This window comes from Danio aesculapii, chromosome 11, assembly GCF_903798145.1.
Source record: "Danio aesculapii chromosome 11, fDanAes4.1, whole genome shotgun sequence".
NCBI classification, from domain to species: Eukaryota; Metazoa; Chordata; class Actinopteri; order Cypriniformes; family Danionidae; genus Danio; species Danio aesculapii.
This window is the reverse complement of record NC_079445.1, coordinates 2,649,520-2,670,184: the sequence shown is the minus strand read 5'-3', so window position 1 is coordinate 2,670,184 and position 20,665 is coordinate 2,649,520. Positions and strand designations below refer to the sequence as shown.

Sequence of the window (20,665 nt, the reverse complement as noted above, 5' to 3'; positions counted from 1 at the left end):
TTTGGGGCTGTTTTTACCCCATTGACTTTCATTATAATGCCATTTTTGGATTGCAAAGCCACCATATAATCGTGCATTCTTGAATGTTAGTGTTTTCTCTGTTGGGAAGAGGTCAGATGTGTAATTTTAACTGTTGATCATCAGTTAGCAGTATTACGCTTCAGATAGGCCTGTGCAACAAATGTCTGGGTTTTGTATGGAGTTCCATGGAGTAAAACAGCAGATTATAGTGTTTGTGCATACTTACTTTGTTTTTGTTTACTCCATGTAGATCTGAGAGCTGAGGTGAAAGATTACCTATTATGCCCAATTTTACAAGATGTAAAATAAGTCTCTGAAGTAAGTCTTTATGTAAAATAAGTCTCTAAAATAAGTGTTTGTGAAGTTTAAGCTTAAAATAGCACACAAATAATGTTTTATAACTCTCCGAAACTACCCCTTATAGGCTTTGATCCTAATTGTAGCGTTTTGCTGACTGTTGCTTTAAATTCAAATGAGATTGTGCTCTTTTCAGATGAGGGTGGAGCTACAGATGCCTGTGTGTCAACATAGTGACAGATTCAAAAGCAAGACTAATGTCCTATGCTAGTGAGAGTGATATCATCACAAGTGGGTGGGGCTTCCCCATCTGATGACACATAGAAAGGGAGAATGTCAATCACAGTGTTTCTGTTTTTATCAAGTGTGATTATAAACAAATAGCATAATTAATTTGTACCATTAGAGGCTGATCATATTCACACACTCTTACCACACAACTGTGTTTAAACCCCTTATGAAAGTGATTTTTGCATAATAGCTCTCCTTTGATCATTTTTAAAGCAAAGGGTTTCTGAATTTCTTTTAAGTAAAGTCAAATAATCACTTTTTACAGTGTATTATTTGATCCCATGTTTACGGAAAGGGCTGATGGGAAAAATCAGGAGCACTGATGCCCTTTTATGTGCAAGAGCTGTCAGGAAGATGTGTATTTAGCTTTCGCTTGGCTTCACATCAGTGCCAGTGTGATTATTACAACTAGAAAATCTCTTCACGCTTAATGCACAAATGCCTTGTTTCCTTAAAGGGACAGTTCACACAAAATGACAAGTTACTTAAACCTTTATGAGTTTTTTTTTTAACACTAAAGAAGATATTTTGAAGAATGTTGGAATCCTATTGCTGTTGACTATGTTTCCATTCAAAGATGCAAATTAGACTTAAATATTGCATAAAAATGAAAATATTGCTTAAAACATTTGCGGATAAAGCCGTATTTCGATTTAATGAGTCAAAGAGAACCAAACGTCACTTCCTGATAAACTGGCACCAAATAACAAGACAGGAAAATAGATTTTGCTGTGGTCGGAGAAGCCACTGTGAGCTTTCTTCTTTAATTAATGAGTTGCGCCTCAGAAGATGAAACGCAATGAACGTCTGGTGTAAAAATAGGTGCATGAAAACAAAGTTCCCAAATTATTTCCAAATAATAACTTATTTTGTGACAATTTTCCGTTTTTGGTGAACTACATCCATAATAATTACACTAAACCATATTTATCTTCATTTGAAATTGCTTTAAATGGAGACATGGGGTTAAATATCATTGAGAAAAACAACAATCTGACTACTTATGGCGATCCTTTAAAATCCTTTTATTCATGAAATTGATCATTTGCTTGAAGGTCCTGCGTTAAACAAGCGCTTGACCTAAAAGTCAACAGGTTTTTGTGAACACACGTTTTATGTTCAGCTGTACAGAGGGAAAGCAGTCTGTGTTTTAAAGCAAATGGGGTGGATTGTAAATTAAAAACCGAGTGAAGACATGAGTTAAAGACAGACGTCAAGAATCTGTAGATCAGGAGAGAAAGAGTCGCTCTGGCAAACGAATCTTTTTAAGATGATTCCTGAGCGAGAAAATTGTTCGTCCACTTAAACCCATTTGAGACTTTTAAATCACTTCAGATATTTGATTTCAGTGATTTGACTCAAGGTTTATGTTTCTCACTGTGAATATAATATACAATCGAGTCTCTATTTAAACACTAGAGACCAAATAAATGAACGAACAAATAATGTGAATCGAATCAGTCAAGTGATTCGTTGCGCAGACATGGCGTTTGGTATGAAAACTGTAAAGATTTAAATCTTCAGCTGCAATGTAGGCTATGCTAAATTATTTCAAAGCATATGTGGTGGATTGTTAATTAAATTATGAATGAAGACATGAGTTAAAAACACGTCAAGAATATGATCTGAAGAGAAAGAGTCACTCCGGCAAATGAATCTTTCAACATGATTCCTGAGCGGGAAAAGCGATCGTCCTCTTAAACCCACTTTAGACGTTAAAACAGATTCAGATATTTGATTTCTGTCATTTAACTCATGGTTTATATTTCTCACTGTAAATATAATGGACAAGGGAGTGTCTAGTTCAACAGTAAAGACCAAATACACGAACGAACAAATAACGTGAACAGAATCAGTCAATTGATTCATTGCACTGGCAAAGCGTTGAAAATCCAAACGATTCAAATCTTCAGCTTCAAGGTAAGAGCAAATAATTCTAAGTTTATGGAGAGGATTGTAAATTAAATAATGAATGAAATCGTGAGTTAAAGATAGACGTCAAAAATCCACCTGAAGAGAAAGAGTCGCTCGGGCAAATGAATCTTTCAACATGATTCCTGAGCGGGAAAAGCGATCGTCCTCTTAAACCCACTTTAGACGTTAAAACAGATTCAGATATTTGATTTATGTCATTTAACTCATGGTTTATATTTCTCACTGTAAATATAATGGACAATGGAGTGTCTAGTTCAACAGTAAAGACCAAATACACGAACGAACAAATAACGTGAACAGAATCAGTCAATTGATTCATTGCACTGGCAAAGCGTTGAAAATCCAAACGATTCAAATCTTCAGCTTCAAGGTAAGAGCAAATAATTCTAAGTTTATGGAGAGGATTGTAAATTAAATAATGAATGAAATCGTGAGTTAAAGATAGACGTCAAAAATCCACCTGAAGAGAAAGTCGCTCGCGTAAATGAATCTTTCAACATGATTACTGAGCGGGAAAAGTGTTTGTCCTCTTAAACCCATTTTAGACCACAAAACCGATTCAGAAATTTGATTTCTGTGATTTAACTGATGGTTTATTTTGCTCACTGTAAATATAAGGGACAATGGAGTCTCTATTTCAACACTAAGAGACCAAAAACATGACAAACGAACAAATAACATAAACTGAATCAGTCAACTGATCGCACAGGCATGGCGTTTGATTTAAAAAACAATCAAACGATTAAATACCTCATGGTATGAGCAATTAATCCTAAGCATATGGGGTGGGTTGTAAATTAAATAATGAATGAAGTCACATGAGTTACGTCAAGTAGATCCGGAGAGAAAGTGTCGCTCGGGAAAATGTTCGTTCTCTTATACCTATATTAGTAAAACAGATTCAGGTATTTGACTTCTGTGATTTAACTCACGGTTTATTTTGCTCACTGTAAATATAAATGAACAGTGAAGTCTCTTAAACACTAGAGACCAAATACATGAACGAACAAATAATGTGAACTGAATCATTCAAGTGATTCATTGCCCAGGCATAGGGTTTGATATGACAAAAAAAACAAACGATTCAATTCTTCAAATTCAAGGTATGAGCAAGTAACTCTCATAAACATTAATCCAAGATATCAGAACAATTCTCTGCTAAACAAATGATTTGAAACGAAGAAAAGATTCAATTCACTTAAATGATTCACTTAAAACGATTTTTAATATTGAACTGCTGAATTCTGAGGCTTGAATAACTGGTGAAATGATGATGAGCTCTGTTCAATAGGCCCAGGAACTCTGGGAAATCTCACCCACGTCTTTTTCCTGTTCTCTTTCTAGTAGCAGATGAAGAGAAAGTCATCCCTGAGGTCTGTGTGTGATTTTTACATTAGTCCTAATGTGATCGTATCACTAAACATTCAGCATCTTCCCCAACACTTTCCAGCAGATTCAAGCCTGGCGAAACCAGAAACACGGTAAAACTTCACCTTTAAAATAATGAAAATAAAATATATATAAATGTCATTATTACCTTCATGTCATTTTAAACTGTTTGTGATTTATTTGTCATGTAAGACAAATTTAAAAAAAATCTTCGCTTCATTTCAAAAAAGGTCTACAAATGTTTCAACATCAATCATCCTAAAGGGTTAGTTCACCCAAATATGTACCTCAAGTGATTACAAACCACTAGTACTTTCTTTTGTTGAACACTAAAGAAGATATTTTGAAGAATGTTGGCAACCTGTAACTATCGACTCCCATAGTAGGAAGAAAAATTGTATAGAAGTCAATGGTTACAGGTTTACAACATTCTTCAAAATATCTTTTATTCAACAAAAAATTTGTAAATTATAGCAGGATTTTCATTTTTTGGTGAACTATTCCTTCAGATTTTCCTTTGGGTTTTTTTTATTCATGAGTAAAATAAGGTCTGTGGTAAACAACTCGGACGTTTTGTTGTAGAAAACACCCAGACTTCTTTTAGATAACATCACTACATCAAACTCTGCAGTGTAATTCACATTGGAGTGGAAAGAGTCCAAATACTGTCCATCACAAACCTTACTTTATCAATAAATTTAAATAATAAATAAAACCCATAGGAAATTCTTGATTAAACCAGCAGATCGTGACATCACTTCCTGCATAAACCATAAACACTGAATTTCATGCATCAACCTGGACCAGATCTGAGGAGCAAAGCTTAACTTAAGCTTAAACTTCGGCTCTTGGTTGTTTTTCTGTTCTTCGTGGAGCTTGACATTACACTGAAAGCAAATCACCTGGGAAAGAATTAGATTAAGGTTTAAATCAACATGAGGGTGATTAAAGGGACAGTTCACACCCCAAAACTAAATCTACTCACCTGTCACTTATTTGAAACCGGTTTCTTCTGTTGTACACAAAAGAAGATATTTTGAAGAATGCTGGAAACCTGTAACCATTGACGTCTATAGTAGGACAAACTAATACTTTGGAAGTTAATAGTTCCAACATTCTTCAAAACATCATCTTTTTGTGTTTAACAGAAGAAGAAACTCACTGGAGTGTGAGTAAATAAGAACGTTTTCCACTTTTAGGTCAGCTGTCCCTTTAAAGGGATAGTTCACCCAAAATTTTTCATTTACTCAGTATATAGTCTCTCTCTAGTGGTTGCAAACCTTTATGAGTTCTCTTTCCTCTGCTGAACACTAAATAAGATAGTTTGAAGAAAGCTGAAAACAGGTAAACATTGACTTCCATAGTATTTGTTTTTCCTACTATGGAAGTCAATGGTTACCGGTTTTTGCAGATCTGAGGATGAACTGAAACACACGGGATATTAAACACAGGATCATTACTGCTGATGCCTTTTTCTAATCTAGAGGTTTCTAAAAGGAAATGTCATTATTTGTTCTCTTTTCTTGCTTGAACATTTCCCCTGTTGAACACAAAAGATGTTTTGAAGAATGTTGGAAAGCGGTAAACATTGACTTCCATAGTATTTGTTTTGGATACTATGAAAGTCAAGGGTTATGTGCTTGTAACATTCTTCAAAATATATTCGATTGTGTTCAACAGAAGCAAAAAAAAAAAAAAAAAATGGGGGTTGAAAACCGGTAACCATTGACTTCTATAGTATTTGTTTTTCATACTATGGAAGTCAATGGTTACCTGTTTTCACCTTTCTTCAAAATAACTTATTTAGTGTTCAACAGAAGAAAGAAAACTCAAAGGTTTGCAACCACTAGATTTTCAATTGATTTCCAACATTCTTCAAAACATCTTTTGTGTTTAACATAAAAAGAAACTCACTTGAAAGTGAATAAATAAGGAGTTTTTCACTTTTAAATGAACTGTCCCTTTAAAGAGATAGTTCTCCAAATAAAAAATCCACTCACTCTATACTCTCCCTCAAGAGGTTGCAAACATTTATAAATTTTCTTTCCTCTGCTGAATGCTAAATAAGATATTTTGAAGAAAGCTAAAAACCGGTAACCATTGACTTCCATATTAGGAAAAACAAATACTATGGAAATCAATGGCTATTTAAAGTTCAACAGAAGAAAGAAAATTCATAAGGGTTTGCAACCACTAGATTGCAATCAACATTTTTCAAAACTTCTTCTTTTGTGTATAACAGAAGAAAGAATCTCACTTGAGTGAAACAACAAAGAAATCTTCACTTTTAGGTGCACTGTCCCTTTAAATTTTCATTTACTCACTACACGCTCTCCCTCTAGTGTTTGCAAAGTTTCTTTTCCTCTGCTGAACACTAAATAAGATATTTTAAAGAAAGCTAACAACCGGTAACCATTGACTTCCATAGTAGTTGTTTATCCAACTAAGGAAGTCAATAGTTACCGGTTTCCATCTTTCTTCAAAATATCTCATTTAGTGTTCAGCAGAAGAAACTCAGTTGAGGGTGAATACATGAGGAAATTTTCACTTTTAGACGAACGGTCTCTTTAAAAGGATAGTTCACACAAAAAAATGTAGTTTACTCACTAAACGTTCTCCCTCTTGTGGTTCCAAACGAAGTTTTCTTTTTTCTGTTTAACACTAAATAAGATAGAAGAAAGATGAAAACCGGTAACTATCAACTTCCATAGCAGCAAAAGCAAACACCATAGAAGTCAATGGTTACCAGTTTCAAACATTCTTCAAAACATCTTCTATTGTGTTCAACAGAAGAAAGAAACTCACTTGAGTATAAATAAATACATTTTTTTTCCACTTTTAAGCAAACTTTCCCTTTAAGGGGATTTAAAATGCTAAGTTAAATTTACTCTCCCTCTAGTGGTTGCAAACCTAGTTCTTTCTTTTGTTGAACATTAATTAAGATATTTCGAAGGAAGATGAAAACCTGTAAACATCAATTTCCATAACAGCAAAAACAAACACTATGGAAGTCAATGGTTACCGGTTTCCAACATTCTTCAAAACATATTCTTTTGTGTTTAACAGAAGAAAGAAACTCACTTGGTGTGAATAAATATGGAACTTTTCTCTTTTAGGTGAGCTGTCCCTTTAAAGGGATATTTCGCCCAAAACGTTTCATTTACTCACTACACGCTCTCCCTCTAGTGGTTGCAAAGTGTTTTTTCTTCAGTTGAACACTAAATAAGATATTTTAAAGAAAGCTAAAACCAGTAACCATTGACTTCTGCAGTATTTTTTTCCAACTAAGGAAGCCAATGGTTACCGGTTTCCAGCTTTCTTCAAAATATCTCATTTAGTGTTCAGCAGAAAAAAGAAACTCACTTGAGGATGAATACATGAGGAAATTTTCACTTTTATAGTTATACTCACTATTTATTCACCCCTGTGTGGTTTCAAACCCTTATGAGATTCTTTCTTCTGTTAAACTCAAAAGAAGATGTTTTGAAGAATGTTGCAAACCTGTAACCATTGACTGTAATAGGAAAAACAAATACCATGGAAGTCAATGGTTACCGGTTTCCAACATTCTTCAAAACATCTTCTTTTGTGTTTAACAGAACGAAGGTTTGAAACAAGGACAGCGTGAACAAACGATGACAGAGTTGACATGTTTTTGGTGAACTATCCCTTTAAAAAATGTCATTTTTCAACATGTTCTTCAGAGCGACCACAGGAAATCATTCAGGAGTCCTTCTGCGAGTGCGATTCCAAATGCAGAGTAATCTGTGACGAGAGTTAACCAAAAAAAACAAGAAACATCCATCGTTAACCAGCGTTTCTCTGCGAATCTCCATGTGGTTTTATCATCAGGAAGCTTGAAAAGCACCAACACTGAATCAGGAAACTGTATCCTGGTGTGGTTCGCTCATGTGCGAGAACACACACGCCGCTGCATCCGTGTGTTTTTCTCCGCATTTCAGCGCTGGAACGGTTTGCGCACTTTCTTGCGGCGGCGTGGTGGTTTTGCTCCTTCAGTCCAGTGTTCGCTAGCATCGCTACGCTGGGCCCCGGTGCTAAAAAAGCCAGTTTGAGGAGGAGATCCTGAAAACATAGGAGGAGCTCCAGCGGAGGCTCCCGGGCCGTGATGAGGGGGGTTTCCTGTTGGGAAGAATCCTCCGTTTGCAGACGCGTCACTGGGGGAGCCAGTTTGGAAGAAGCGGCTGAAGAAATCCTGCAGGTCTGCTGGTGACCCACCGCCTGGGCCTGCTGCATGATCTGAGGATGATCTGAAACACAGGATCAATACTGCTATTGATTTTTTTTTTTTCAAATCTAGAGGCTTCTAAAAGGAAAAGTCATCATTTATTCTTTTATTTTTGTTTTATTCCCTCTGTTGAACACAAAAGATGTTTTGAAGAATGTTGGAAACCAGCAACTATTGATTTCCATAGTATTTGTTTTTCCTACTATGAAAGTCGATGGTTACATGTTTGTAACATTCTGCAGAATATCTTCTTCTGTGTCCAACAGAAGAAAAGAATAGGGGTTGAAACCACACAGGGGTGAGTAAATAGTGAGTAAACTTTCATTCTTGGGGGAACTATCGAACACTCCACTTTGTTTTTGGAAATAAGCTAATTTTATAGCTCACTTAGAGTTCAAACTGTTGAGTTTTACCATTTTTGAATCCGTTTAGCCAATCTCGGTTTTTAGCACTTTTAGCTTAGCTTAGCATAATTCATTGAATCGGATTAGACCATTAGCATCTTACTCAAAATATCAATAAATATAAATAAATGTCTTTTAATTTAATTTTTTTTATGTCCTTCACTTGCTAACTTACCTCAGTCTCGTTCCCTCAGAAGTATGTCATTGATTAGTTTACGCAAGTGTCCACTACTGGCAGAGCATCTGGATGGGTTTAAATGGAATGCCATAAACCCTTGAGCACTACACTGTTGTGACATCATTATGACTTCCATAGTATTTGTTTTTCCTACTATGAAAGTCAATGGCTACACGTTTGTAACATTCTGCAGAATATCTTCTTTTGTGTCCAAGATAAGAAAAGAATAGGGGTTGAAACCACACAGGGGTGAGTAAATGGTGAGTAAACTTTCATTCCTGGGTGAACTCTGCCTTTAAAGGAACACTCCATTTTTTTATTTTTGGAAAAAGCTAATTTTATAGCTCACCTAGAGTTTGTAGGGTTTTACCATTTATGAATCCATTTAGCCAATCACTTTAAGCACATTTAGCTTAGCTTAGCATAATTCATCGAATCGGATTAGACCATTAGCATCTTGCACAAACTAACAATAGAAATAAATAAATAAATGTCTGCATTCCTTTCCAATTTTTTATGTCATTCACTTGCTAACTTCCCTCAGATGTAGGTCATTGATTACGTTATGCTAGTGTCCACTACTGGCGGAGCATTTGAATGTGTTTAAATGGAATGCCCTAAACCCTTGAGCACTACACTGTTGTGACGTCACAATCGCATTGCATTCTGGAATATATAGTTGCTGAAGTGGACACATGAAGCCGACTCGCTCCTTCTGTCAAAATAGAGAGTTTGTTCATGTAAGCTTCCCTTGTTCACTTGAAGTGGAGTGTACTTTAAAATAGCACTGGGGATTCCCCTGAGGGAACAAGTGAAGGGAAGTTTGTAAGTGCGTGTCTAAAAGTGGACTTGAACGCAGCACTTTTAGCTTAGCTTAGCATAGTTCATTGAATTTGATTAGACCATTAGCATCTTGCTCAAACAAATAAAAAATGTTTAGATTTTTCCTATTAAAAGCCTGACTTGTCTGGAAAATGATCAAAACTATTTTGATTTGAACGAGATGCTAATGGTCTAATCTGATTCAATGATCTATGCTAAGCTAAAACTGCCCCCGCCACACCAGGAGAATCAGCTGAATGGATTCAAAAATTGTAAAACTCAACTGTTTGACTCCAGGGGAGCTGTAAAATGAGCCTAGTTCCCAAAAGTGGAGCGTTCCTTTCACGAGATAGTTCATCCAAGAATGAAAATAGTGAAAATATAATACTCACTATTTACTCGAAAATAATACGTACTATTTACTCGCCCAAGTGTGGTTTCAAACCCTTATATGTTCGTCTGGTAAACACAAAAGAAGATATTTTGAAGAATGTTACAAACCGGTAACCATTGACTTTCATAATAGTAAAACAAATATGGAAGTCAATGGTTACATGTTTCCAACATTCTTCAAAATATCTTCTTTTGTGTTCAACAGAACAAAGAGAGAAGAAATGATGACAGAACTGTTCACTATGGGTTGGCAAGAGGTAAAATCGACACTTTTACCTCTTCCCAACAGGAAAAAACACCAACAATCAAGAAAGCATGACCATATGGTGTCATGGCTTTGCAATCAAAAAAATAACCTTATAATGGAAGTCAATGGGGCAAAAACAGCCCCGAACATAATGAAAGGGGAGTCAATTTGAACACTACACAAGAGTTAAGTATGTAATCTAGCATTTACCTGTGGCGGCTGGGCCCACTGCTACCTTTAGAGCCGAAGGAGATGTGATACGGCACTCGGTGTGTGTCTGGAGAGATGCTGATCCGCTGACAGCCTGCCCACTCTGAACAACACACAGAGAAATAGTTCAGACATCTGATGCCTGTAGCTTGAAGCTGGATTAGCTAGCTAGCCAGCAATGCTAGGTTTTATTTAGGTCAAGATCAAGGTCAACTTTATTTGTACAGCACCTTAAAACATGAATGTTGAACATGACGTGCTTCATAGACATGGCAAAGTAACATCAATTAAAGAAAAAGACAGTATATAGTACAATAATAATAATAAACAGGCCCCAAAACATCCCACAAACCCTACCAGTGATGTCAAAGACTTTTCCGTCCATGAATGCGAAGTATGTAATCCGCAGTCCCAGCATGCTGGATTCGGCCCACAGGTCTCCCTCCTCAGCACCGTGCCACTTATTACATTCAGCACAGAATCGGGCCTCGCCGGGCTCCCGGTCCATCTCAAAGCGCCTGTGGATGAAGATGAAAACAGATGAAGACGCAAACACAGTTCAAAACACAGGACAGGAGATCCGTATCCGAACGCACAAACCTGAAACATCAGTAATACGCACTTGTGCTTGCCTTCACATTTAGTGCACATCATGGTGTTCATGGCTTCCTTCAGGTCGTCCTGTAGCTTGGTCAGGAACTCGTTCATGGATTTGGAAAGCTCGGTCGCTGCCATTCGCTTCCTGTAGACACAACATAGAAATAAACACGGAGATATTACAGACGTCGCATTATAGCAGACTTTCTAAAAACATTTGATTCTAGGGGTGTAACAGATCACGTCCCACAGTTTGAAACACACGTGACCCGCAGATTAATAACTTTATGTTTTACTTGTGGATTAATCCAACATTTGTAATGATCAAAAATCACATGTATAAAAGCATTCTGGCTTCCCTGTAAACAGTAATGATGACGGAAGAAATTGTGGAGGCACCCAAAGGGTTTCTTAGGTTATTAAAGCTGTTTTCTGTCACTTCTTGTTGAGCCTGCATTAATGCATTCAGTGTAAAGCTGCGCAATTAAAGATTAAATGATCGGGATCTCAATTCAAACACCCACGCAACCTAAATGATAAAATAATGACGATTTGCTGAATGATCCTTGTGTGCGCTGCATTCAAAACCGATTCAGTTCTTACACTTTTCAGTTCATTACAAAGTTATAAACAATCAAATAACACAGACGTGCTGTTTATAGTTCAGATATAAACACTGATGCTTATGGTAAAGGTTGAAATCACCGTTTAATGCAACTTGATGCTGTTGAATGTTGTAACAATTACATTGTTTAACCAGTAGGTGGCGACAAACAACCATCAAAAATATGTCACTGAATAGTACTTAAAAAATGATTCGTCTAGTAATGAAGCATGACGTGATACGAGTGAATTATCGAATCATTGATTGAAAATAAATATGATGTGTTGTACAAGATTATAATGGCATATTTATACATTTATCAGCAACAGTAGCGAAGATCATTTTTCACAATACTGAATATTTAACTTTTTATTCAGGTGGTTATTTCTTGATTTGTAACAAAATGACTGGTTTTAAGTTATGTTTGCAAAAACCAACAGTTTTCTTACAGTACTTTTTTTTAAATAGGCATCACAGTGGCGCAGTGGGTAGCACAATCACCTCACAGCAAGAAGGTCGCTGGTTCGAGCCCTGGCTGGGCCAGTTGGCATTTCGGTGTGGAGTTTGCATGTTCTCCCCGTGTAGGCGTGGGTTTCTTCCGGGTGCTCCGGTTTCCCCCACAAGTCCAAAAACATGTGGTATAGGCGATTTTGTCCGTAGTGTATGTGTGTTAATGTGCATGGATGTTTCCCAGTGGTGGGTTGCAGCTGGAAGGGCATCCGCTGCGTAGAACGTGCTGGATAAGTTGGCGGTTCATTCTGCTGTGGCGACCACTGATCAATAAAGGAACTAAGCCAAAAAGAAAATAAATGAATGAATAAATGTCTCCTCCCTTTTTGCTGATTCGAAAAACGGCCCAATCCATGACTCAAAAACCATAGTGTGATCCGAACTGTCAGATTTATTTCACATTATATATTCTTACAATATTATAATCACACTATTAAGCTTTGGTGTGCATGAAAGGCAAAGCAAACTGATATTTGCAATGCAAGTTTTTTTTGTTTGTTTTTAACAAAGCATACAGGCTGAAAAAATAATATAATAAATATCAATTCAACGACCCCCACCAATTTCCAATTCTGTTTGATGATGCATAGTCAATATTACAGTATCAAATATAAAGAATCAGTAAGGCATTAATTGCTCCAATCTATCAGCAGAAAACTAAACGAGTTCATATTTTCATCCTAGGTTGAGTGAGGGATCGGCAAAGGACCTCGAGCCGGGAATCCAACTCGGGTCACCGTGAGCACTTTGGTGTTATGTGTCGACGCACTAACCACTAGGCTATTAGCACCGACTGAAACCATTTTTTAATAGTAAAATCTTAATTCACTAAGTATAATTAATCATTTTTTACTCCAATTAAAACCACGACAGTCCAGTGTCTCATTCTAATATGCAGATTTCAAGTTATAATTATTTATTTTCTAAATGTGTTATTTACTTAAACGTGGGATGTTGTGATATGCCTGTTCCCAGAATAAATCGGAGAAACCCCTTTAAATCAGTCTTCTGATTTTGGAGTAAGACATTTGATTAATATATTAATGTCAGTAAATGAGTGTAGAGTAGGTCGTTGTGTGACGGCACTCACAGTTCATACTCTCTCCGCGTCTCTGGATTGCTGACGATGTCCCACGCGGCTCTCAACACCTTGAACGCCTCTCCAGCCCCCGGGTGCTTGTTTTTGTCAGGATGAACCTGTGCATAGTTTATTATTCTATCTATATCCAAGGCAACCACACACAGATGTATATATTTGAGAAAATGTTTATCAATTAAATATTAATATTATTGTTTTGAAATATCAAAATGTAACATTACATATTAATTATTTTAAATATTCATATCTATTTTTAAGCGGTTATCATTTACATTATAAATATTTTGCTTTTATACTGTTTTGGAGTTTATATATTTTTTATTTATACAATATTTGCCATTTTTTATTCATATACAGATTCAAAGCAGGTTTGATTCTGTGCACAAATGATCCATTAAACCTTAATCTGTTTCAGAGTGTGTTTTAGTTTCACCTGCACCGCCAGCTGTCTGTACGCTCTCTTCAGCTCAGACTCAGTGGCATGAACATCCACTCCCAGAACATTAAACGGGTCCAACTCTTCTTCAGGGATCTGAAGCACAGCAGATGATGATGAGAATAATGTTAAAATACACTTCAATTATGGTTGTTTACATAATTGTAATCCATTATTAACTATATATTTGTATATATTTAGGGCTGTGTCTCGATTTGAAAAAGAATCGATTCGTTGATTCAAATTCGTTTAGAATCGAGGGTCGAGTTCAAAGTCCGCATTCGATTCCATAACGGTAACTGACTGGAATTTCAGCTGGTATTTTTAGCTTAAAAGAAATAATTAATCATTTGACTTTCAAACTAGGGCTCCACGATACTGGTACAATATGCTATATTGTTGTTGAGTATTGCGATAACAATATGACATTCCTCTCGAATGAACAGTTTGAGATTCAGATGCTAATGGTCTAATCCGATTCAATGATCTATGCTAATAAAAATAATTTTAATAGAACACTCTGCTTAAAAAAAATAAAATAAAAATAAAGACTCATTTTACAGCTTCTATAGAGATAAACAGTTTAGTTTTGCAATTTTTTAATCTATTCAGCCCATGTCAGGGTCTGACAGGAGCACTTTTAGCTTAGCATACATCATTGAATCAGATTAGACCATTAGCATCTTGCTCAAAAATCGTAAAAGAGTTGTGATAAATTTCCAGTTTAAAGCTCGACACTTTTATAGTTACATCGTGTCCTAAGATGAAAAGTGGCTATTTTTCTAGACTGCTAGGACTATTTTCAGATGCTAATGGTCTAATCTGATTCAATGATCTATGCTAATAAAAATAATTTTAATGGAAAACACTACTTTTAAAAAAAGACAATATTTACAGTTTCTCTAGAGTTAAATTGGGTTTTACCATTTTTGAATCCATTCAGCCCTTCTCCGGGTCTGACAGGAGCACTTTTAGCTTAGCTTAGCATAGATCATTGATTCAGATTAGACCATTAGCATCTCACTCAAAATGACCAAAGAGTTTGAATAAATTTCCAGTTTAAAGTTTGACTCTTCAATAGTTACATCGTGTACTAAGATGAAAACTAGCTATTTTTCTAGACCGATATGGCTAGGACTATTTTCAGATGCTAATGGTCTAATCGGATTCAATGACTTATGCTAAGCTAAGCTAAAAGTGCTCCTGCCAGACTCGGAGATTGGCTGAATGGACTCAAAAATGGTAAAACTCAACTATTTAACACAAGGGAAGTTGTAAAATGATCTTCAAAAATAAATGTAGTGATCCTTTAAGACACCAGACAATTTTTTGCATTCGTAAACACTCAAATCACCTACCTTGGCCAGGGCCAGCAGCCTCTGCAGCTCTTCTCCAGGTTGCCACTTCTCCGCTCCCCTGTTCGGAGACTCTGGATTTGAGTTTTCGCTTCCAGCGCCTCGTTTAAAGCTCCAGCCATGAATCCTCACACTCAGATCCGAGACTTTCCTCCAAATCCTGCTGCTCTGAAACGCAAGCCACCATTTCCTTCCCCTCTCTCCCGCCAGCCTTCCAACAACACACTTCATCATCTGAGATCCGGCGCTTAGAGCTACTCGGACAACTCTTAAAGTGGAAAAAAGCGAGTTTCGAGCTTTACAAGTAGACCGGATGATCCCGTCAATTAAAGCTACAGTCGAACACCGGCTCCAGTCCACGATCCGCCTCATGTCTTGCGTCAAACCTGGAATATCGGTGACCTTACAAAGCATTTGAGTGCCAAAATCATACAGTGCAATTCCAGACGACTCCACCAGGAGGCCACAGCGGTGCGTCAGAGAAATAATGAGCTCCACGAACATATGAATGCAGGAGATGCACCAAGGACTGATGAAATCAGACAGGAAATCCCGACACACCATGACCAGGGGGATCCCGTTTTTCCTGCGCACGCGGCTGTTATTGTGCAGGTGGTGGTTGCGTCGTCTCACCTGCTTATGTCTGCTAGATGCAAGGAAGGATTTATGAGGCATGGAGGATGATGATGATGTCCATGATTGGGTTTGTTCATAAAGTCCCATCCCCAATCCGCTCTTCTTGGACTTTCCCTTCCTCCCGGATCCAGCATTCCGGGATCTGGATTCTCCATCGTCTCGTAACTCATTCTTCTCTCCTAGATCCGATTTCTCCTCATCCTCCGCTTGATTGTCAATCAGATCTTCGGTTTTGGCGTTTTGTTCTTCATTCTCATCTAAATCAAAGTCTTCATCAGGGAATTCACAATCAAAATCATCCAGCGCTTCATGTTCACACATGAAAGGTCCGTGATGAGTGTCATTTTCAAAATACGAACTGGCCATAGACACACTGGGAGTCTCACGGTCAGTGTTTTCCTCTACTGTCTCCCAGTGTACAGCCATGTCCTCTTCCATCTTGCTCAAATACCTGAACATTCACTACCTCACGCTTAAGAGACCCATCATGAGCTTCAAGGCGGCAGCAGACTTAAACACGCATGCATTGTGTTTATCATCCGTCTCATATATACAAAGGAAACACCACCGGGGGTCTTCAGCATGTCCAGCATTGCAGAAGATTAGATGTGGACATTTGCGAATCACAGTAGCATTGTGAACACCTGCAAATGAGAAGAAATCTATCAACAACATACTCCACTGAAAATGAACAGCGGAATCAATTACAAGAATTGAGTCACTTAAACATTAATGAAAGTTCATTGGACTTAATAGAAACCAGTTATGTAAACACAAAGGTCGGACGCAAAAAAGTCTGAAAATTCCCCTTTAAATTTCTGATAAATTTATGGCGTTTTGGTGACTGTCGCTTTAAATTCAAATGAGATTGCGCTCTTTTCAAAAGAGGGCGGAGCTACAAATGCCTGTGTGTCAGCATAGTGGCAGATTCTAAAACAAGACTAATGTCCTATGCTAATGAGGGAGAGATAGTCACAAGTGGGCGGGGCTTGCCCCTTTTGAATGACATACCTAAGGAGAATGTCAATCAAAGTGTTTCTAAATTAATTAATTAATTTTTACCATTAGAAGCTGGTTATATTCACACACTGTTGCCACTCAACTGTGTTTAAACCCCTTATAACAGTGATTTTTGCACAATAGGTCCCCTTTAAATCAATGAGTTTACACAATTGAATACAAGTATAACCTAATCAATTATAAGTGTGTAAATACTGCATCTGAACAACATTCAGTTCAAATCAGGGTAAAACTAAACTGCAGGAATTGAGTTTAAGAAGTCCGACATAACAAATGACAATACATGTGCTGTTCGAAACCATAGTGGACCTTATCAAGTGTACTTATTCAAATGCACTGCAGTAGCACCTTAAGGCTAGAGAATACCCATGATGCACTGTGAGGGTTGTAACCAAATAAATTCTCATGTCTTATCAGACTCCAGTGTAAACAATACATCCATACAGCCAGGTTCAAAGTGTCATATTGCGTAATACCACAAAAGAATATTTACATTTTTTATTAAATTGTGTAAATAAAGTTTATTGATTCTAAATAAATCATTTTATACAGTTGAAGACAAAGTTGTTCCCCCTCTGATTCTTTTTCTAATATTTTTCATGCTATTTTTCTATTACACATTTCTTCTGGACATTATTTTTTTTTAATTAATGTGTTGCTTGCCATTTATTTGTAACATATTCGCGTGCAAGATATTTCTACACGTTTATCAGTGTAGTTGCCACAACAGAGGCCAATTGTGTCAATTATAAATAATAATAACAAATCAAAAAGGCTCAGTTAAACTACTTAAGTTATTCCATACCACCGCACACTTTATAAGGTACACCTGACCAACTCCTTGTTAACGCAAATTTCTAATCAGCCAATCACATGGCAGCAACTCAATGCATTTAGGTATGTAGACATGATCAACTGCAGTTCAAACCGAGCATCAGATTAGGGAAGAAAGGGGATTTAAGTGACTTTGAATGTGGCATGGTTGTTGGTGCAAGACGGGCTGCTCAGAGTATTTCAGAAACTGCTGATCTACTAGGATTTTCACGCACAACCATCTCTAGGGTTTACAGAGAATGGTCTGAACAAGAGAAAATATCCAGTGAGCGGCAGTTCTGTGTGTGCAAATGCCTTGTTGATGCCAGAGGAGAATGGCCAGACTGGTTCCACTGATAGAAAGGCAACAGTAACTCAAATAAGCACTTGTTACAACCGAGGTCTGCAGAAGAGCATCTCAACACACCACATCCAACCTTGAGGCGGATGGGCTACAGCAGCAGAAGACCACACCGGGTGGCACTCCTGTCAGCTAAGAACAGGAAACTGAGGCTACAATTCACACAGGCTCACCAAAACTGGACAATAGAAGATTGGAGAAACGTTGCCTGGTCTGATGAGTCTCCATTTCTGCTGCCACATTCGGATGGTCGGGTCAGAATTTGGCATCAACAACATGAAAGCATGGATCCATCCTGCCTTGTATTAATGGTTCAGGCTGCTGGTGGTGTAATGGAGTGGGGGATATTTTCTTGGCACACTTTGCCCTTTTATATAATCCCAATAACCATTAAGATTTCATAACATCATAAAGTGATTTAATGACTGATAGGGTGTTTTGAGCTTAAAACATTCGTAAAATGTATTTTGTGCCTTAAACTCTACATTCAAATTTAATTTAATTAAAAAAAAATCTGGCTTTTTTTGTGGGAGATTTTGATCTTTATCACATGGTTACTTTATTAATTACACAAAAACAAATCATTCACTGTGTCAACAACATATTATTAACGCTAATCGAGTTAATTTACCGTAAGCTTTTTGTTGACTAACTAATAACTAAACATCGTAACTGTTAATGCAAGTAAATCAGCTGATCCTAACGCTTTAAGTCACACAGCTAACTCCATATAAACAAAACTCATATCGTAACATTTAATAGCGCTTTTTAAGCAGCTCTCAGATCAGAGCCACGAGGGAGGAATAAATGTAAACATCACATGTAACTTACTGAACTCTCCGTCCTGATAAAGTGCATTAGCATCGACTCTTCAGCTGCTGCCAACAGATGCTTTATAGACACTGCTCGTGTTTCTCCTCAGTGTTTATGTTGTATGGTCTTTATATGTGTTTGATCTCTTCATTTGCGGTGCTGCTTTAGCGGATATGCTAGCAGAGAAGCAGCAACAGCTAGCTCTGCTGCAGTACTACGTTAGATGAACAGCGTACAGACGGTAAAACTGATCTCGCGTGTAAAATGGGTTTAAAGCAGCTCAGTCCGTCTTCTCACCTATCTTTAGCTGCTTTCACTGTCCTTCTCTCTTCATTCCTGTTCACTTCCGGATACAGCAGCAGCAGCGCGGGAACGTCACTTCCGTTTAAGTTAGCTTTCCTGTCATTCAGATCGTGATCGTGTGTACAAAGCTAAAAGTTTATTTTGTGTTGTAAAATTTACATTCATTTGCAAGTTTACTAAGCAAACTTTTCTTCACTGTGCTAGAAAACCGATTAATATGTATGTAAATCTGATGGCTAATCTAAAAATAAGCTAGCAATGAAATTAAAGGGATAGTTCACCCACAAATTAAAATCCTGTCATCATTTACTCGTCCTTAAAACCTTTATGAGTTTCTTTCTTCTGCCAGACACAAAATAATATATATTTGAAGAAAGCGGAAAGCCTGTAACCATTGACTTCCACTTGTTTTTCATACCATGAAAGTCAATGGTTACAGGTTTTCAGCTTATTTAATAGAGTAAATAGTGAGTAAATGTTTATTTTTGGGTGAACTACCTCTTTAAAACGATTAATATTTGTACATAAAATGTGTACGTGTAGATTTTCTGTATTAAAAGTGCATTGTAATTTCCTATGGAAATGGAAATTTGGGAAATCATGTGTAATAAATTTGTTTGTAAATTAAGGCTTCCTGTTTTTCTGTCTTTGTTTTTCTCTTTCCCATTTCCTCTTATTAAATCAGGTGAAAAATGTTCTTTTCTACATATACAGTATTTTATTTAGCACACTGTACATGCTAGTTTTTGTCAATAAAGCATAAAAAATAAAATTGCAATACAGAAATGAAATTAAATAATAAAAAGACATCACGTTTTTGCTTCAATCATTATTAATACAGTTAATTCGCTTTATTATATACTCTTACAGGCCACTTTATTAGGTACACCTTACTAGTACTGTGTTGGACCCCATTTTGCCTTCAGGTCTGCCTTAATCCTTCATGGCATAGATTCAACAAGGTACTGGAAATATTCCTCAGAGATTTTGCTCCATATTGACATGATCCATGATGTGAATCTCCACCACATCCCAAAAATGCTTTATTGGATTGAGATCTGGTGACCTTGGAGGCCATTTAGGTACAGTGAACTCATTGTCATGTTAAAGAAACCAGTCTGAGATGATTCGCGCTTTATGATGGTGTGTTATCTTGCTGGAAGTAGCCTTTTAGAAAATGGGTACACTGTGGTCATAAAGCAGCAATGCTCAGGTAGGCTGTGGTGACCACAGTGTGCCAAGAAAATATCTTCCACACCATTACACCACCACCACCACCAATCTGAACCGTTGATACTAGGCAGGATGGATTAATGCTTTGACACCAAATTCTGACCCTACATTCCGAAGGTCGAAGTAGAAATCAAGAGTCGGAACACAGAACTGTCGCTCACTGGATATTTCCTCTTTTTCAAACCATTCTCTGTAAACCCTAGAGATGGTTGTGCTTGAAAATCCCAGTAGATCAGCAGTTTCTGAAATACACAGACCAGCCCGTCTTGCACCAACAACCATGCCACGTTCAAAGTCACTTAAATCCCCTTTCTTCCCCATTCTGATGCTTGGTTTAAACTGCAGCAAATTGCCTAGACCGTGTCTACATGCCTAAATAAGTTGCTGCCATGTGATTGGCTGATTAGAAATTGTGTGTTATTGAGCAGTTGGACAGGTGTACCTCCTAAAGT

The 20,665-nt window shown here is 37.1% G+C and overlaps 1 protein-coding gene across 2 annotated transcripts; it reads right to left on the bottom strand.

Annotated features, from left to right (window-relative positions):
* Window positions 1-1,610: 1,610 nt before the first annotated feature.
* On the bottom strand, window positions 1,611-19,027 carry dnajc14 (DnaJ (Hsp40) homolog, subfamily C, member 14). 2 transcript variants are annotated; one of them, XM_056468062.1, is made up of 8 exons: window positions 18,975-19,027; window positions 15,038-16,314; window positions 13,677-13,775; window positions 13,235-13,341; window positions 11,056-11,175; window positions 10,791-10,951; window positions 10,434-10,536; window positions 1,611-8,201 (listed from the first exon to the last, which is right to left on the bottom strand). In XM_056468062.1, the coding sequence occupies exons 2-8, from the start codon at window positions 16,127-16,129 to the stop codon at window positions 7,892-7,894; spliced, it is 1,992 nt and encodes a 663-aa protein (XP_056324037.1). In that variant the 5' UTR covers window positions 16,130-16,314; window positions 18,975-19,027; the 3' UTR covers window positions 1,611-7,891. The 2 variants fall into 2 exon arrangements, with proteins under 2 accessions (XP_056324037.1, XP_056324036.1); XM_056468061.1 differs by having other exon boundaries at window positions 18,696-19,021.
* Window positions 19,028-20,665: the final 1,638 nt, after the last annotated feature.

Coding starts and splice junctions, on each gene's coding strand:
- dnajc14 (XM_056468062.1), bottom strand. CDS start 16,129: ATGTTCAGGTATTTGAGCAAGATGGAAGAGGACATGGCTGTACACTGG. Junction 11,176..13,234: donor ACGCGGAGAGAGTATGAACT/GTGAGTGCCGTC, acceptor TTGTGTCTACAG/GAAGCGAATGGCAGCGACCG. Junction 10,537..10,790: donor AAAAGTCTTTGACATCACTG/GTAGGGTTTGTG, acceptor TGTGTTGTTCAG/AGTGGGCAGGCTGTCAGCGG.